Source organism: Quercus robur, chromosome 3, assembly GCF_932294415.1.
Source record: "Quercus robur chromosome 3, dhQueRobu3.1, whole genome shotgun sequence".
Classification (NCBI taxonomy): domain Eukaryota; kingdom Viridiplantae; phylum Streptophyta; class Magnoliopsida; order Fagales; family Fagaceae; genus Quercus; species Quercus robur.
Genome location: NC_065536.1, coordinates 5713691 through 5734535, shown reverse-complemented (window position 1 = coordinate 5734535; position 20845 = coordinate 5713691). Strand labels below are relative to the sequence as shown.

General features: G+C 35.8%; 1 protein-coding gene and 1 pseudogene across 1 annotated transcript; both read right to left on the bottom strand.

Annotated features, from left to right (window-relative positions):
- Positions 1-814: 814 nt before the first annotated feature.
- Positions 815-3307, bottom strand: LOC126719136 (wall-associated receptor kinase-like 20; annotated as a pseudogene).
- An 11409-nt stretch (positions 3308-14716) lies between these two features.
- On the bottom strand, positions 14717-15659 carry LOC126720028 (wall-associated receptor kinase-like 20). Its single transcript, XM_050422511.1, has one exon. The coding sequence runs from the start codon at positions 15624-15626 to the stop codon at positions 15012-15014; it is 615 nt and encodes a 204-aa protein (XP_050278468.1). The 5' UTR covers positions 15627-15659; the 3' UTR covers positions 14717-15011.
- Positions 15660-20845: the final 5186 nt, after the last annotated feature.

Here is a 20845-nt window from a genome sequence, read left to right as displayed (position 1 = left end):
TCTCTAGTGAAGGGTGGATTCCGATGGGGCAATCGCTGCATGTCTTTTTGGTTTTTCTCTTTGTGATTTCATCTTTTTTTTTTTTTTTTTTGGTCTTTGGTCATGTAATGTGCACTTGTTGATTTTTTTTTTGCTTGATTTTTGACATTGAATTTTGATTGGCTAGATCAAATGCAAGGCAGATGCTGATTTTGGATTGGATTTTTTTGTGGGTTCATAATGGTGGAGGTGGGGGTTGCCGTCGTGGTGGTGGTGGTGGGTTTTTGTTATGGGTCATCTATGGGTTCACAGTGGTGATGGTGGTGGCAGGCGGTTTTTGGGTTTTGTTTGGGTGGGTCACAGTGGGTTTGCTACTTGGTTCTTGGGTCACGACGGGTTTGCTGTGATGGTGGTTTTGGTGTGGTGGTGCTTCTGCCGGTGGTGGTGTGCTTGAGATAGAGAGGCAGTGATAGAAATTAGAGTCAGATGAGAGATAGAGAATTTTTTTATTATTTTATTGTATAATTTATAATTTTAATGTATTGTATTTTAAAATAAAAGTCGGGATGTTGGGTATATTGTAAAATAGTATGGTATAATAGGTAAAGTAGTTTTTTGAGATGGTAAAATAGAATAGATTGAAAATATGGGATGCAGATGCCCTTACTATGTTTAGTAGTCATGAGCCATAATCAATACTTACTCCGTGCATTACACATATACATTATCTTTCTCATAATATGTGAGTTTCATGCTATGAGTGCCCCACATGTTTGTAAAAGAGAGGATATGTGTTAGATGGACAACATACCTTTTGGTGGCCTTGGCCCCAAACTCAATTGGGGGGCAACCATTGCAACTCAATTCTGTAGGTCCGTGACTCAAAGGAAGATCCGGGCTTCATATTCACCACTGAAGTATAAGCAGTGCACCCTATAGCCCTGATCCTAATCGTGTGTTAAGTAAAGGAAGAATCTTTCAAGTAATGGCAGCAAAGGGTATTCTTACACCCAATTCCCTCCTCCACATTGTCCTCAAACTGCCTACAAAAGCTGGTTGAAGTAAAATTCAGAGCCACATAGTAAAGGGGTTCAGTGCAATTAAACAACATGACAGTGTTATGAGCTGATATATTGAAGGGCAAGTTCTTATCGGGCTTTAACCCTTCTGAACTGAAATCAGAAGAATAACATGTGCCTTTCTGTATTGGGGGTGGGCTTATAATGAGCTTATAAGCAATTGGATTAATACTGAGGATCTTGTAGTAAAACCCTCTAGCTGACAAGAACTCAACAATGCCATTGTTGCAATAGACTTTATACCTAGGGTCTCCACAGTTGTCATCAGTGCTAAGAGGGTATGGAACATCAATGCTGCCACATCATGGGTTACTAAAATGAGAAAAAGAAACATCATAACTATCCTCACTAAAGTGTTCATTGTTAAGACTATAGGGAAAACACTTAAGGGAAGCAAGAAGTACAAAGAGGAAAGTGTCTATATAGAAATTCACAGAGTTCAGTCCTAAGTAAACCTTTGGGGGACCATTAAAATATAAAAATATCAAATAGTACACTGTTGAAACCCATAAATCTTCATCCAAAAAAAAAAGAAAAAAAAAGAAAGAAAAAGAAAATAGAAACCCATAAATCTAGAAATCAAAAGGAAGTGCATTACCACCTATGCTATGAGTGGTAAGAAGCGTGCCCCTCCAGCTTTTATTGGAGAGACTAAAGAGCTGCATTGAACATTCAACCCCCCACTCATTGAGATGATAAAATAATTACCAAATTCAACGTGACGTTTGAAGCAAACAAGTTAGCTGTTCTACTCACCTATGCACAGTTCCTAATATATTGTACTTAAGTTCTCAATTAAATTTAATCATGTGTTTACATTGGTCAATAAATCATATAGTTAAATTTATTCATCCTAGGAAAAAATAATACATTGCTTGCACTATATTGGTCAATACAACCATGTAATTGAATTTGATTGAATAACCTAAAATACAACTTCTGAAGAAAATTTTGGCCAACAATTTTATACTAGCCCGTACAACCATGATGAGTAGAGTCGGTGAATACAAAACTAGATATGCTCTACCTGTCATTTAATTAAAGCCAATGATAAGTAGACAGACATGACTATGGAAAAAGGAGGGAGATGTTTAAGATAAGAACAATCCTTAAAATGTTAAAAAAAAGTCTTATTATTTGGGCCAACACAAAGTGTCACATAATCAACAAGGTAAAAAAAAATGGTGTCCAACATTTTTAAGGTCACCACAAAATGGATCATGATTTCTACTTCAACCCCTTATGAAACTTGAAACAGAAATAAGATCGGGACAGGATATCAAATGAAATCCTACCTTATAAAAGTCTTGATCAAAATTTATGAGAGAGGATACATAAGCTAGTACAAAAGTGTTATAAGAAAGAGAAATAAAAAGTTGGCCAATCAGTCCACACCACAGTTAATGGCTATCAGATAACATGAGAATATGAGATCCCAATCCCACTTTCTTTGTATAGAGTTTGTAGTTGCCTCCCCCATTTCTTAAAGTGGTTTGCATCATATAATATGCTCCGCTCTCTACTCTTTGGGAAGAAAGCTCAGAATTTTATAAACAAATCAACAAATAAGCTTTCTGCTGTTGGGGTTGTGGAGGAGTTGTTTGAAGAGGGTTCTGCAATGCTTGCAGAAAGGTACATTTTTTAGTGGCCATTGCCTAACATTTTTTAGTGGCCATCTTGGTTATAAATTTCTCTATTATGAAATAGTTCATAGAGCTGGATATTGGCTGCTGCTGTTGTACTATATATATATATATATATATATATATATATTACTCTAGACTTGTTAAGTAGAGAGGCGGTATTTTCTATCAATAGGATATATAACATCCCACTTGCATAGGGTCGATCCCACACATGTGGGGTCCACTCTAATTTGAGTGAGGTGTTGTATATTCCCATGATACACGTGGGGGGGGGGGGTAATAAATTGTCCTAACAATATTAGGCTGTTAGCTAAAGGTCTAATGAAAAATAGAGAAGGCCCAACAGAGAAAAGAGGTCTGCTCAGGCCAGGCCCATCGAGCCAAGAGTCATACCAAGGAGCTTAGTTCGGACCAACTACACTCACCGAGGATAATTTCATTGGAATTGGCTTGCGAAGGATAACTTCTCTGAGGCATGTGATCGAAAAATCACCGTACTTGGAAATACTTCCTCCATCGAGCACATTCCTCAATGAAATGATACAAATCATGAGGAACAACTACATTGGTGGTATTAGAAAGGGACAACAAGGGTCCACACATTGATTGCTAAGGTGAGCAGCCAACGCAGTGAACTAGACACATATCTCCACTATGATTCTAAAAGGGTGATGGGACACCTGACACATGTCTCCATTACAAGCCCACTACTTACACATATGTAAATAGGGAAAGATGACATATAATAAAGGGTTCTAGAAAAATGAGGGAGAGAGAACAAAGAAAACCTGAGTTTTCTCCATCATAGGGTGCGTAAGCTAGAGGAACTAGGCCACCTCAGACGGCCCTGTAGCTTAGCTTGCATGTGTGTTTCATGCATTTTTTTCTTTCTCTCTCTACCACCTCATTTCAAGGTCCATTCTCTTTGGATCTCTCATTGTGAGCTATTCTTTACCGTTCCCATATATACAAATAAGTTGTGACACACGTTAAGCCCAATCCAAGTTGGTTTGACTCCCACAATACAAAATAAAATTTTGATAAGTAGATGGCCACATGTAAATTTTTTCCCATACTTAATGTGTAGTTAGCACATTACTTAATAGACATTTTTTCCCAAATCTAGGCCAAATGATTTCTTCTTGATTATTCTATCTTATTCTTGAATGATGTGACTCTACTTGTTTGAAATATTTAACTAGGGGGTTCTTCAGTTTTCTCATTTTGATTGTAGTCCTTAGTTCATGTAACGACCTAAGAAAAAGCGCCAGCCACATCTGCGCTATACCTCAAAAGGACTAGTCACAATTGAGGCTCTTTGCAGTTGTTAATAAAACCCAGTTCAACCTAGTAATTATCCGATGTGGGACTCATCACACACCCACAAACATCACACAATCAATTAAATTGGGGCATCACAACCTCCCCTACTTAAATCCCTAACGTTCTCGTTAGGGCCCACTTTGTGGGGTAGTGTCTTTGAGCCCACACGGGATTACCAGGCCGGCTCTGATACCATATGTAACGACCCAAGGAAAAACGCCAGCTACATCTGCGCTATACCTCAAAATGACTAGTCACAATTGAGGCTCCTTATAGTTGTTAATAAAGCCCAAATCTACCTAATAAATACCTGATGTGGGACTCATCACACACCCACACACATCACACAATCAATTAAATTAGGGCATTACAATCTCCCCCACTTAAATCCCTAACGTCCTCGTTAGGGCCCACTTTGTGGGGTAGTGTCTTTGAGCCCACATGGAGTTACTAGGCCGGCTCTAATACCATATGTAACGACCCAAGGAAAAGCACTAGCCACATCTGTGATATACCTCAAAAGGACTAGTCATAATTGAGGCTCCTTGTAGTTGTTAATAAAGCCTAAATCTACCTAATAAATACCCGATGTGAGACTCATCACATACCCACACACATCACACAATCAATTAAATTAGAGTATCACAGTTCATCTTCTAAATGAAAATGTATGCAGGCTGGGTAAGGATTTTCTTGAGAACACAAATTTTGGGCTTTTCTGGTGGGCAGTTTGCCAAGTTGATCAAGCCCCTACTAATGGATTATTAGTAAATTCAGGGCCTTTCTTCTCTCCAACATCGAAACCATGGGAAGGCCCCTTCCTTTGTGCTAACTATTGGAAGAAGAAAGATGCCATGGAAGGAAAAAGTGTGAGCAAACCCACAGTGGCCTCATACTAATTTGTTTGATAAAAGTAAAAATTGATATATTTTTTTTCTCTGGCAGCGTGAGCATATTTGGTTTTCCACTTTGGAAATTGTCATTATAGATGAGTGTCAGAAATAAGGTAGAAATATAGGGAGTAGGTGTTCTGGAGATTGTTGAAAGTTTGTGGCAGTTCTATTTGTGCTCAACTATTGGATTTGACTAACAAAGGACATCTACTAGATATGTTTATGATAGTTTGATTGCGGAAAAAATGTTCAAATAGCACTATTTGGTGAAATATGCTGCAAGATACCACTATTCGTGAAATAATTTGGAGAATACCACCCTTTTAAAACTCGAGTTTATGAAACTCGAGTTTTATATGTAACTGGAGTTAATAGAAATCGATTTCAATTAGTGAAGTGCCACGATGGCACTGGTGATATGGATTCTAGAAATAAAAGGTGCCACGTGGAACTTGAGTTATGTGTAAGGCAAACTCGATTTTAATGAAATCGAGTTTTGTATAAATATTTAAAAAGAACATTATCAAACTTGAGCATCTGTAAATCGAGTTATGAGTAAATTTTTTAGAAAGAACGTTATGGAACTAGCCATCTCCCTTTTAGTCACTCTCCCCCCTCCTATCAGTCCAGGTTTCTGAGCTACATTTCTGCCTGCTCACCATTGAAATCAGATCCATCTCTCTCTACCTCTCATCTCATCGGAAACCAAAATCCTACTACGGTCACTCATTCTGTCTCCTCCTTGCAAATCTGATCCATCTTATTTAACACCGAAAGGTATGATTCTTAAGTGCAGTGGGTTTCATTTAATTTTACTTGTTAACATTGATGCTAAAATGAAGTTGAAGCTAAAATAAACCATTGACATTGTAGTATTGTTGAAAAACAATTTTTTAGTTAATTTGGGTGTATTTTGTTAAAATTTGGATGTATATTGTTGAAAAATAATTTTTCATATTAATTAGTAAACAAATATTTCATTTAAATAATTCTAATTTTAATTTGGATGTATATAACTCGACGTTATATTACAGCAATTTAGATGTATATGGTTATAGTGAAGTTAGTTCAGCATGTTGTTGTGTTAAGCGACACTAGTTATATTAAATTGGGAAATGAACAATTATGCAAACTAATTACGTGAGATGGAACTTTTACTATTGTTAGATTTTATTCAATATTTGGAATTTGATGAATTCAACATCATGGATAATCAAAAGATAAGGTTTGATTAGGGCTGTCCACGGGTCGGTCCGGGTCGGGTTTGTTCCCAACCCGGAACTGACCCATCGGAATCGGGTGGGAAAAAAATGCACCCGCCGCCGACCTGCCTGAGTAATCGGGTCGGGCGGTTCAGACCATCAACGGGTGGCGGGCGAGTCAGTCGGAGTCATAGATCTGAGAAGACGACAAAAAAACGGTGAAAAAAACACAGATCCGGCAAAGAAACATAGATTTCAACGATAGTTTTCCAGATTCTAGCGATATTTCCCTTAGATCCGGTGAGATTTTGCCAGATCCGGCGAAAATCTCATCGGATTTAATGAGATTTCGCCAGATCCGGTCAAAATATCACCGGATCTAAGGGAAATATTCGCCGGATTTTGGAAATTTTGTCGGAATCTGGAAATCTTTCGGTCGGTTCGGGTTTTTCGAGTTTTAGGGGAGAAAAACCGAAACCAATCCGCCAGAATCGGTTTCTGGTGGTGAAGACCCGCCGCCGAAGTCGGCCGGATTCGAGTCGGATCCAATTGGTTCTTCGGGTGGGTCGGGTTACCGAATCAATCTGGACAGCCCTAGGTTTGATAACGTTAAAAATTAACCCAACAAGACAAAAATATCTAAGTTCCCCTAAAATTCCTTGTGCAAATGACAATGTAGAAGAACCTTTGAAAATGTTTATCGGTAGCTAGCCTAATTGCTTAAGTTACAAAAGTTTAGCTTACATAATCACCTTTTGTTACATGTTAACAACAATGTCTTAAGTTTCTAGGTAGAAATTTTTGAAAATCGTCGTTGCTTGAATATGAAAAGTCTGAAATCTCTTTGTCATCATCTAGGTTTGTAATTTCGTTAATGGACTTGATGGCTCGTTCTTGTGCCTTTCTCCTAAGATGTTTTCTAGCCTTTTGGATTGCATGGAAATGGTCTAGTTACCTTTGCATTTGATTGTTCTCTCTTTCAAGGCGTGTAAGTATCTTTTTTTATTCATCTCTAGGTAACTCTGCTGAATGTGCTTTTGGAACTCTTAACCCATGCCATTTACAATACACCTCCAACTCACACTATTTCTCATATAGCTTTGACCATGGTTATACTTCTATGGTGGCGTCTATGGTGGTGTTATTTGCACCTAGTTGTCTAGGTTCACCAACCATGATGTATCCGACACTACCAAGTTTATTGTTCGTGTCTATTGGAGCATTAACAAAATCTTTCTTCTTTTCAACCCATGTCACCGTCAGCCCATAGTGGTCTGTGTATGTCTGCAGTTGTGGCTCTGTTGAATTTTTTGATGATGCACATGTAGAACTAGATCCAAAAAATTTTCTCAATGCATGATGTGATTTTGAAGTGTTGGAACTCATTTCTAATTCAACCTACAGTGCTGGTGGGTTTGAAAGAAACCATTGAAATGTTTGACGAATTTATGACCACATCTTATGGTCGCCAGTGCCAAAGGATTTGTGTGGTCATGTCAATGGAAGCTAGTAAAATAATAGTTTGTCTGAAACTACTGTTCTAGACAAACAATAATTTGTCTAAAACAATAGTTACGTTGACTATTCATATTGTGTGCAATAGCTATGACATGTCACAGGTTTGTCATATTTATCAATAACAACAAATTTTATTGGAGTCCGGACTTTGTCATGTCATGTCACGTGAACCTTTAATTCAGTCGTCATGTCACATTATGCTTCGTACTTTAACAGAGACTCATTTATGATGTCTTTATTTAATGAAATGCATAGGTCATAAGTATGCATCCATTATCTATCCGCACTATTACACGTAAATAATTGAGTGTTTTTTTTTTTTTTTTTTTTTACCACATGTTGATGTCAATATTTAATGGAATGAATGTACTATTCATTTATTTAAATTTGTGAAGCTTTTTATTATGAATATCTATATGATAGACCAGATTATGCAACTTTGTGCAGAGACGGTATTTAGTGAAACTATACGTTATGTAAACTTTAATGTTGTACTATTAACCATTTATGCAAATTTAAATTATTTACGAACTATTGCAATTGATATGTCATTGCAGGCAAATGACACTTGATTATTCAATTTACAAGCTCAATGACGTATTTAGAGCTATAGGTCGTCATTGGGTACTGAAAGATGAGTTCAATTATCCGATTGATCCCAATTTGCAAAATAGTAGACGAGTTCACAACACAATGAGGCAGGAGTGGGCTTGGTTTGTTCAACAACAAGAAATGTTTCATGAGGAGTTAGTCGGTTATCAATTGTCACTTGTTAGTGCCTCATCGATGTGCAACTCAAATGCCAATAGACACTATAAATGGACTTCATAGGCATTAAACCGTATCAGAGATGAAAGCGATCGAATGAAGATATTCCTAAATTGATATTGGACACAGGTCGAGACTTGTGAATTAGTTGAGTTGCAGTTATACAACCAAGCATGCTAAATGCAATCACTTCTTGTAGATGCCATTCACCAGTCGGACGTGGAGATGTCAGATATGTTAGATGAAGGGTAATTATGGGATAAACTGTGGTCGCAATTGTTATGTTGTAGTTTTATATTTATGATGAACTATTGTTCTATTAGCACGATATATGTCACTATTGTATCTATTTAAGGGGACAATGTAAACGTTATTATGTTTGGAACAAATACGCATCTTATTATTTATATCTTATAGTATTAATTTGTAACAAATATTTAGGAATTACTAATATCGTTGATGACATGTTAAACACTAGATACCACATCATTAGATGCATAACATACGAACGAAAAAAATTCATACTTGTGATTCCGTAAATATGCATGTACGACATATTAAACATTAACAATAAGACCATTAACTCACACATAATATAAATTAGAAACTTAACATAAATGGTATTGACATAAAGTTACACATAACATAAGATAGCGAGTTACCAAAAAAAAAAAAAAAAAAACCTTAAACATAACACAAGTTACACACTCCACATAAATAAAGCTAAACATTACATAAGATGTACACTAAACACAAATGGTGCAAAATGAAATTGACATAATGACGCATCAATAGCTCCTTCACTGATAGGTATGAACAACTCATTCATTCCGATAGGTACGATTCGTAGTTTAAGTTGCTGTTTTGCTCACGAGGTGTGAGTTGCCTATTGGTGGCTATCGCGAGCTCTTCTACAAGCTACAATATGTAATATCTGGACCTACGGAGTAACATCAACTTGTTCTCCTTGCATATTCAGTGGACTGCACGTCTTCATTCATCGACATTGCGCCTCGGCTTGGTAAGTGAGATACGGTCCACCAAAGGTGCTCCAGGAAATATGACATCATTGTGCAAAGCATTTGACTTGTTCATGCTAACTTTCACTCACGCCACAGTTCGGCATAGTATGCGTTTACATCAGAATTTCTCACCCTTGCATAGTTATTAGGAAAACAAGGTAGTAGCCAATTGCATATAAGCATTGTAAGGTGTGAATGGCAGTGTGGTTTACAAGTGAGTGAGTTGTAGTGTGTTATGAGTGAGTGAAGGGCAATGTGTAGGGCTATCTGTGCACCCACCCACTCGCCACCACTGACTAAACCTAACTTGCAACTGATCGAACCAACTTCTCTGGCGGTTGGCAACATGTTTATTTTTCCAAAAATTGAGAAAGGTGGTTAGATGTTGGTTCTCCTCCTCTCAAACTTGAGCAACTCGAACCGACCGACCCATATGTTTTTCCACCGAGATGTGATAGATCCAATGAGATTTGGGTTATTTTTTGGTTAGATCTTGACTAGATCTGGCGAGAGATTCGCCAAATCTAGCCGAGATCTTGCTGAAAATGACTAAGATCTTGCTGGATTTGGCAAGATCACCAAATTTCGACATTTTTTCACCTTTGTTTCGCTAGATTTCGACCGTTTTTCAACTTTTTCTCACTAGATTCTTGCCATTTTCCAAATTTTTGACCCTGACTGATTCCCCTGACATCTGGTGAAGCTTCGACCAACCCGATCCAATCATCCTCTCAGTCGGTAGTCGGTTGATGGTTGTTCCATCTAATTTGGTCAAGTCGAATGCAAGTTAAGCCCAAACCCGATCCGAACTGACCCATGGACAGGCCTAGTAGTGTGGTTTATGGAGATGACCTGCATATACATATATATAGGATTAAAACCATTAGTAATTGAAGGGCAGTGTATCATCACATTTATCCTCATTGAATTCATAGTATTAGTTGTTTGTCTCTATCTGTTAAAGTTGGATAGTAAAAAAGTCTTTGTCATCATTCTGGTTCATTTGGATGTATTGAATTGGCTAGATATGACAATTCAAAAAGGCTAGTACAACCGTTTGTATAGTTGATTTGCCATTACGCATCAAACTGACTATTGCAAAAGTTTGTATAATTATTTACATGCATATGAATAGGTGTGATGTAACACATCAAGCATGCTAGTATGTTATAGTTACTTGTGGGTGTCTGGTTATGTCTAACAGTACAAACGCATGTGCAATGATCCATGTGCATTTGATTACTACCTATCACTATACATGTTCGATGTATCTCATTACTAACGCTTGTACACTTCCTTGACATATTCAAGTTGTGCATTTTAATGGTTTGTAGTTGTTGTCTTCGTCTAAATAGTTTGGAGTTTAATAATTTTTTAAAGTGTATATAATTACATGTAAGTATCAACAATATCTAGAAATTTAGTTCATCATCAAACTTAACATTTGCTGAACTTTTTATTTGTTTAAAATATGTAAATATTGTCTTCTTATTCTTATCCCTACACGATCTTTGTAACGACCCCGCCTCAACTGTGTAGATATTGTCCACTTTAGGGCTTATACTCCTCACAGTTTTGTTCTCTCTTAAAGCACACATCAGTGGGGGAAAAGGCCTCTACACATTAAAGGAAGGTCACTCCTTATAAGCACATTCTCATGTGCTTCCCTAGGCGATGTGGGATTCCATGGATTGCAAGACCCCCCTTTAGGTCACTACAATCCACCCCCCTTATGAGCACACACTTTCTCGCGTGTGGGACCCACATTTCCGACTAGAGCATGGCTCTGATACCATCTGTAACGACCTCGCCCCAACTGTGTAGATATTGTCCGCTTTGGGGTCCATACCTCTCACGGTTTTGTTCTCCCTCAAAGCACACAGCAGTGAGGTAAAAGGCCTCTACACATTAAAGGAAGGTCACTCCTTATAAGCACATCCCCATGTGCTTCCCTAGGCGATGTGGGATTCCGTGGATTGCAAGACCCCCCTTTGGGTCACTACAATCTTTGTATATTTTTCTTATTTAACTAGTGGCATAATGCCATTGTAGAGGCGTGTATGACATTCTCATGAAAGACTAAAGTAAGCATTAACCAACTAGCTATTGGAAAATATGCATTTTTTATATATAAATATAGCAATTTAAAAATACATCTTTTGAAAAAATAATTTAAAATATCACAATTAAACATTTGATTTGATCTTTTAGGCTAATTTATTTGTTTGGATAGAATTTGAGAAATTTTATTTCCACAAAATTTTCACAACAAATCCTAGTTGACAATTGTTATTGGTTCTAATTTACATATCACTAAAATTGTTTTTTTGTTCACCGGTAACAACCTACTACTTAGGATTTGTTGTGAAAATGTTGTGAATATAGCATTTTTCACAATTTTTTGGTTCAATCTTTAACGGACCAAAATTTTGGAGAGGTTAAAATTTATTTTTAATAGACACAAATTTTTATTTAGGATGCTCAAGTTTTTTTTCTAGGTTGGTCAACAACCCATATTAATTTAAAATTTATTTTTTAAGGTATTAAAAAAATTCCCAAGGTCAGGGTGGTCTTGTGACCACCCTGAATCATACATAGCGCCACCCCTGGTAGCAGCCTCAAACCACGTGCTCACGTGCATGTATGCTTAGAGGCTCTCTTTTTTATTTATTTAAATGTAAATGTTAATAAATTTCAATTATCATAATTCAAGGTTGATGCATTCTTCAATCACAACAATACTTAGAGGTGTTATGGGATTTTTGCATTTGTAGATAAAATAATTTTTTGGAATATATGCTTAAAAGGCTAGTTTAGAGTTGATGAAACTTGTATCCAAATTTTTTCAACGGGAGTATAAAAATGAAGAGGTCCATGATCTAGTGGTTAAATAAGAGAGTCCAAAGAAGGTGTAAATTTAGACGAAAAGTTTTCTATGGTTTAAAATCATGAGACACCGTACTTAAAATTTTTGTGGGAATATCCATTAAAAAAAAAAAAAAAAACTGTTGTGCGAATGTCCATTATTACCAAAAAATTCCAAATACACTCCCCATTTTCATTATAAAAAAAGTAAAAATATTCCATTCAGCAATATTCCGATATTTTTCTTTTTCTTTTGCACTCACTCATTCACCTAGTTTTGACGACTACACCTCCTTAGACTTCCAACCGTTTATTTGGCTCAATTGATGCATGGAAGAGTTTGTAGCTTTTGGTTCTATTAATGAAGAATTTGTGCAAATTTTAAATTAAGATGAGATGTACTTGATCATAATATGTGGATGTTATTTTCTGAAACAGAAAAAAAACTAATTCTTAAAAGATAATTGGTTTTTCTAAAAGCTTATGAATTAGTCTTAAAAGTCATATTATTTTTAAAACTAAATATATTACTCTGAAAACTTTTGTAGCGGCAACTTTAGCTCATGAGATCATATGTTAAGTCATCATTCATCAAAATTCCAACATGCATTTCAAGTTTTCATTACATGAAATCATGAAAAAAAAAAAAAAAAATCAAATTTGGGTTTTTCTTTGATTAATATCATTGACATGTCATCTATGGTAGATATGTGCGCTTTCTTTGCAAAAATATGAGAGTATTTCACATGGAACGATGAGTAATTGGTTAGATGATTGAATTTCCTGATTTAATATATATAATAATTAAGGAGAATAACATTAAACATAAACAGTTTTAGAGCAAAAGAGCTCAGCCTTGTGAAAAGTCGCAGATTAACCACCACAGGCAGTAGAATGTCATACAAAATAATATTATTAGTTTGCAATGAGATTTCTGTTTCGCCAATGCATCTACACATTAGTTTGCTTTTCTAAAGACATGGGGTAGTCATTTGTGCTTGATTTGGAGGAGTAAATTCCTGCAGTGACAGAGTAAGGGCTCCATCATGGAATTAGTAGAATTTTTACTGGTCATCAGCAAACTTATTAAGCATTACTTTGGCATACGAATGGTTTAGCTGTAAGCCTGTAACTATTCAATATACTTATGAAAAATTAATCATAACGTTGCCGAGGTTGAATAGATTTTGAGTTTGATAAATGCAATATAACTTTCCTCTTTATTATTGCTGAATATTATTTATTATAGGGAAAGTATTTTCTAACAAAAAGTTAATTGAAAATGACCGGAATAAGAGGAAATAAAAGTACACTCGCAGAACTCTTGGGAGAGTGGAAAGGAATTTACTATTTAGAGGGGGAAAAACTTTACAATTGTTTAACTTGAAAATTGCTCCATTTCAGCACATATGTGTTACATATTTTGTTGACATGGTTATATTTTTTTTGGAATCAATTTGTAAACTTTAGAATCCTTTCTGTAACCCCAAGTAACATTAGAGGGAAAATTGAGGAAAATATTCCTGCATGTTCGCTCTTGAAAGCAATCAAATTTGTTCATTATTTATTTATATATGTATTTATCTTTGGCGCATGGCATTAGGAAAATGTTTTCACATCAAACCATATTTCTTGCCAACTCAATGGGGATTTGCTCTTCACAACGATTAAGAATAAAATTGATTTTGTTTTGCAGGTTTTATCTTTTTAGAGATAATTACAATATGATGTTAATCCCATAGCTAGTTTGAACCATTTTCCCCCTTAGACCTCCAAACACTTTGTGCATGGGGAGATACTAATTCTACTAGAAAGCTCGCTCTTTCTCCCTTAAATCTCCAAGCATTTTATTTTGCCGGATGATAAATAATATTGAAATAGTTAATTATATAAAAACGAAATTGAAACTATGACAAATATAGTAGACCAAAACTATAGCTCTGCAAAGGGTAATGGTTATCACACAATTACAATTGCACACTCAGTACACACATTATCGCGTGAGCTGAAATTGTGTTTTGAAAATTGTGAACTCATGTTTTCAAAAAATAATTTCACTACTTCCTAATTTTGACTAAAATAATGTTTTCAAAACATGACTTTAAAGAAGGTGTCAACGAAATATGTAACAAGATTTTCTCTTATACAAATATAACTGCATTGTTGGGAGTGAATTAGCTCATCGATCATCTAATGTACACTGATATTATAATTAAAAAGTACACGAGGAGTTATGAAGGAAATAGTACTTTATTTGACTACCAACATTAAAAAAAGCAAGACAAGAAAATCCATACTATAGAGAGCAAGCCGAAAGAAGCAAAAAGTCCACGTGAAAGAGACACAATAGGTAACACATCAAACACTACATAATTGCAAAAGCCAACGTAATACTAGGTTTTTGGCTCCCCAATTTCCCACTTTTATGTGACTTGTGATCAATCATGAACCACAAAATCTAACTAGAAAACACTGGTCCACTAATACTATGACAATAAAAGCATAGAATTGAAATACCAACAGCCTTATTTTTTGGCACAATTCTTACTATGTTTAGTAGGTATGTGGCCGAATCAATAATTTTTCCATGCATCTCATGTATACATATTCTCTCATAATATGTGAGTTTCATGTTGTGAAGAGCCCACATGTATGTAAGAGAAATGATATATATGTCAGATGCACAGCATACCTTCTCAAGGCCTTATAGCCAAACTCAATTGGGGGGCACCCATTGCAGCTCAATACCATAGGTCCATGAATCAAAGGAAGATCCAGGCTTCATATTCACCATTGAAGTATAAGCAGTGCACCCTACCGCCCGGATCCTAATCATATGTGAAGTCATGGCAGAATCTTTCAAGTAATGGCAGCAAAGGGTATTCTTACACCCAATTCCCTCCTCCACATTGTCCTCAAACTGCCTACAAAAGCTGATTGAAGAACAATTCAAGGGTGAGAAAAGAATGTGGTCAGAACAATTAAACAACATGACAGTGTTATGAGTTGATATGTTGAAGGGCAAGTTCTCATCAAGCTTTAAACCTTCTGAACTGAAATCGGAAGAATAACATGTGCCTTTCTGTATTGGGGGTGGGCTTATAATGAGCTTATAAGCACTTGGATTAATACTAAGGATCTTGTAGGAAAACCCTGCAGCTGACAAGAACTCAAGAATGCCATTGTTGCAGTAGACTTTATACCTAGGGTCTCCACAGTTGTCATCAGTGCTAAGAGGGTATGGAACATCAATGCTGCCACAGGTAGGGCAAGTATTGTATGCTTCTAACACATGGGTTCCTAAAATGAGAAAAAGAAACATCATAACCATCCTCACTAAAGTATTCACTGTCAAGACTATAGGGAAAACACTTAAGGGAAGTAAGAAGTTCAAAGAGGAAAGTGTCTATGTATAGAAATTCACAAAGGGCAGTCCAAAGTAAACCTTTGGGGGACCATTAAAATATAAAAATATCAAGTAGTACACTATTGAAACCCATAAATCTTGAAATCCAAAGGAAGTGCATTACTACCTGTCCTATGAGTGGTAAGACGCGTGCCCCTCCAGCTTTTATTGGAGAGACTGAGAGCTGCTTTGAATATACAACTCCCCCACTCATAGAGATGATAAAATAATTACCAAGTTCAACGTGGCATTTGAAGCAAACAAGTTAGCTGTTCTACTCACTTACGCACAATTCTTTAGTATTGTATCTTTAAGTTCACAATTAAATTTAATCATGTGTTTACATTGGTTAATAAATCACATGGTTGAATTTATTCATTCTTGAAAAAAATAATACATTGCTTGCACTTTGGTCAATTCAACCACATAATTGAATTTGATTGAAGAACCTAAGATACAACATCATTGTATCTTTAAATTCTCAATTAAATTTAATCATATGTTTATATTGGTTAATAAATCACATAGTTGAATTTATTCATTCTTAGAAAAAATAATATATTGCTTGTACTATATTGGTCAATATAACCACATAATTGAATTTGATTAAAGAACCTAAGATACAACAACATCTAAAGAAAATTTTGGCCTACAATTTTACACTAGCCCATACAACAATGATGAGTAGAGTCGGTGAATACAAAACTAGACATGCTGTACCTGCCATTTAACTAGAGCCAATGATAAGTCGACAAACATGACTATGGAAAAAGAAAGGAGATGTTTAAAATAAGAACAATCCTTTTACAGGTTAAAAAAGACTTATCATTTGGGCCAACACAAAGAGTCACATAATCAACAAGGTCAAGAAAATGGTGTCCAACATCTTTAAGGTCACCACTAAATGGACCATGATTTCCACTTCAACCCTTATGAAACCTGAAACAGAAATATCATATTGGGACAGGATATCAAATGAAAACCAACCTTATAAAAGTCTTGATCAAAATTTATGAAAGAGGATGACTAAGCTAGTACAAAAGTGCTCTAAGAAAGTTGGCCAATCAGTCCCCACCACAGTTAATGGCTATCAGATGACACATGTAAAAAAAAAAAAAAAAAAGTGGGATTTAAGATAACATGAGAATATGAGATCCCAATCCCACTTTCCTTGTATAGAGTTTTTAGTTGCCTCCCCCATTTCTTAAAGTGGTCTGTGTCATATAATATGCTCCGCTCTCTACTCTTTGGGAAGAAAGCTCAGAATTTTATAAACAAATCAACAAAGAAGCTTTCTGCTGTTGGGGTTGTGGAGGAGTTGTTTGAAGAGGGTTCTGCAATGCTTGCAGAAAGTTACATTTTTAGTGGCCAGTGCCTAACATTATTAGGCCATGCTACCTTCATGGTTATAAATTTCTCTGTTATGAAATAGTTCATAGAGCAGGATATTGGCTGCTGCTGTTGTACCAAATATTAATTTTCTCGGACTCTAGAAATTGTTAAGTAGGGAAAAATCTTGTATGAACCCGTCTCACGCGCTGCTTTCTTGTTAAGTAGAGAGGCGGTATTTTTCATTAGCAAGATATATAACAACCCACTTGTATGGGTAATTATTGGATATTCTAGGAGTACCATAAATGCGTACTCCTTCTTCTCACATAACTATGGGTCTCACTAATTAGATTTATGGTAGGACCTACAATTCATGTGAGAGGAAGGAATACGCATTTATGATACTCTCGGAGTATTCAATAATTTTCCCACTTGTATAGGGTCTATCCTACACTTATGGAGCCCACTCCAATGTGAGTGGGGAGTTGCATATTCCCATGATGCATGCGGGGTAATAAATTGTCCTACCAATATTAGGCCGTTAGCTAAAGGCCCAATGAAAAATAGAGAAGGCCCGATAGAGAAAAGAGGCCTACTCAAGCTAGTCCTGTAGTGACCCAAAAAGGAGGGGTCTTACATTCTATGGAATCCCATATCGCCTAGGAAAGCACATGGAAATGTATTTATAAGGAATGACCTCTCTTCAATGTGTAGAGGCCTTTTCCCCCACTGCTGTGTGCTTTGGGGGAGAACAAATCCGTGAAGGGTATGAGGCCCTAAAGCGGACAATATCTACACAGGTGGGGTGGGGTCATTACAAGTCCCAACGAGTCAATAATCATACCAAAGAGCTTAGTTCAGACCAACTATACTCGCTGAGGATAATTTCACTTGAATTTGCTTACGGAGGATAACTTCTCCGAAGCATGTGACTGAAAAATCACAATACTTTGAAATACGTCAGCAGGATCCCAGTCGAACACGTTCCTTAAAGAAATGATAGAAATCACGAGGAGTAACTACAGTGGCAGTATTAGAAGGGGAAAACAGTGGTATACACATTGGTTACAAAGGTGACGAGCCAAAGCAATGAACTAGACACAATAAAGAAAACTTGAGTTTTCTCCATTGTTAAATGCATAAGCCAGAGGAATTAGGCCACCTTGGACGGCCTTGTAACTTAGCTTGCATGTGTGTTTTAGGCACTTTTTCTTTCTCTACCGTCTCATTTCAAGGTCCATTCTCTTTTGAGCTCTCACTGTGAGCTATTCTTTTATGTTCTCATGTACATAAATAAGTTGTGACATAGGGAGAAAATATCTCATGCATCAGATATATGTACTAGGAGTGTGCATGTATTAGTAGGATATTACTATTTTGATTTTCACTCATTTGGAATATGGGCTCTTCTACTTTATTTTGATTTAATTATTTTTTTGAATCTTTTTCCCTCTCTTTTTTTTTTTTTTTTTTCCCTTCCATCATTCCTTATTAAGTTCCATAGGTTTGATCCTGTAGAATCTAGCCCATATTCTCATTGAGTGAAAGGTACGAAATAAATAAAATTTCTTTTTGATCACAAGTATTATGTGAAATCTTCAGTTTTTTTCCTCTTTCTCTATCCCTATCCTATAGGCACAGCGTTTGAATCAATAGAGAACCTTTTCTTTTGTATCAGTATGAATAGATATTACATTCCAATTCCTTCTTGGTACTTTTCTAAGGAAAATCCCGAATTGGATCCCAAATTGACAGGTTGGCGTGAGCTTATCCATGCAGTGGGTGTTTAGCTTACCACTATCATAATTCAATAACATAAATGTGATATCATAAATTTTCTATGATATTTCCATAAGCCAACTAAATATTAACATGATATTACAAAAATTCTATACTAATCCAATGAATTGAAGAAACAAAAACCAAGATTAAACAAACAATCAACTTATTTAGTTACACCACATAATAACTAATTTCTAATTTATTTGACCTTTACTCTATAATCTAAATTCTTCATCCCCTTAATTTTGTATTACATCATTAATTAAACAAAAAAAACCTCTTCATATTATCCCAACACTACTTTATGTTATTACTTAAAAATATTTTGAACATTCTACATAATTTTCTCACGTAACAGCTTACAGCATTATCCGCGCATCGTGCTGACCCATTAATAGTTTGGGTAAATTGGTAAGCCAAATCCTTCTTAGTTTGTTTCCCTAAAAGGATTGACACCCTGTGAAGTTACTTTTTTTGATACAAGATAGAATTCTACTCTAGCTTAATCTAAATGTATATGTGTGTGAAGCTCCCTCCTAGAGATTTGAACCCCGGCCCTTACCCCCCACACCCCACAAGCACTTATACTTGTGGAGTGACCATCGCACCAAGGGTGTGCGGTGGAACACCCTATGAAGTTACTAAATTCGAGGGATTGTGTTAGTACATTGATGGTGATGGGCAAGCATTTATGGTGGGTTGTATATTTGCTAAAAATCATGTGTGTTACAACAAAATTAAGCCAACTTCACTCTTCACCATGTGCTTGGCTTGCACTTGTATCACCATTGGGCTCATGAGTCCTGCAAATGTTCCAAGCCCACTTACAATTTATTTCATTGAGCCCAAGGGTGTATGAAGAAAAACATATAAGCACTGGCCATATGGAGAGGTAGAGAAAAATAAGAAAAGTGGGTCCAGGAACATTTGGATAGGAAATTTGCAGTACTGGGCCTCATATTTTTGTCAAAAAAAAAAGGGTCCTACATGAAGAAATATAAATTCTTAAAGCATTGTGTTTCTCTCTCTCTCTCTCTCTCATGCAAATAGTTTAGCTATAACTATTCAATATACTACCACCGCATACCCTTGTTGCGATGATCACTCTACAAGTATAAGTGCTTGTGGGGTGTGGGAGATAAAGGTCGGGGTTCAAGTCTTCAGAAAAAAGCTTCATACATATATATACTTAGATTAGATTAGAGTAGAATTTCTATTTTGTATTCAAAAAAACTATTTAATATACTTATGAAAAATTAATCATGACCTTGCTTCGGTTGAATAGATTTTGAGTTTGATAAATGCAATATAACTTTCCTCTTTATTATTGCTGAATATTATTTATTATAAGGAAAGTATTTTCTAACCAAAAAAAGAAAAAAAAAAACGTCTGGAATATCGGGAAACAAAAATAAACTCGCAGAACTCTTAGAGTGGAAAGGAATCTAGAGGGAAAACACTTTACCTATTGTTTAACTTGAAAATTGCTCCATTTTAGCACTTTTTGTATTACGTATTTTGTTGACATGGTAATATTTTTTTGCTATCTATTTGTAAACTTTAGAATCCATTCTATAACGCCACATAGCATTAGAGGGGAAATGAAGGGAAATATTCCTGCATGTTCGCTTTTGAAAGCAATCAAATTAATTTGTTCAGCATTATTTATCTATTTATATATTTATCTTGGAGCATGACCTTAGTAAAATGTTTTCACATGAAACCAAATTTCTTGCCATCTCAATGGAAATGTTCCCTTCACAATGATTAAGAATAAAATTGATTTTATTATGCCGGTTGATAGATAAAATTGAAATGTATAAAGACGAAATTGAAACTTTGACAAATATAATGGACCAAAACTATAGTTTTGCAAAGGGTAATAATTATCACACACTCACTATTTGATGTTAAGGGAGAAGAAAATATTTAATATTTTATGTTGTTTTCTATTTACTAGTGGAAGTATGATTTATTTGCTTTTTCAAGTTGAGTTAATATAATTTTCCAATTTGAATTAGGATTTTATT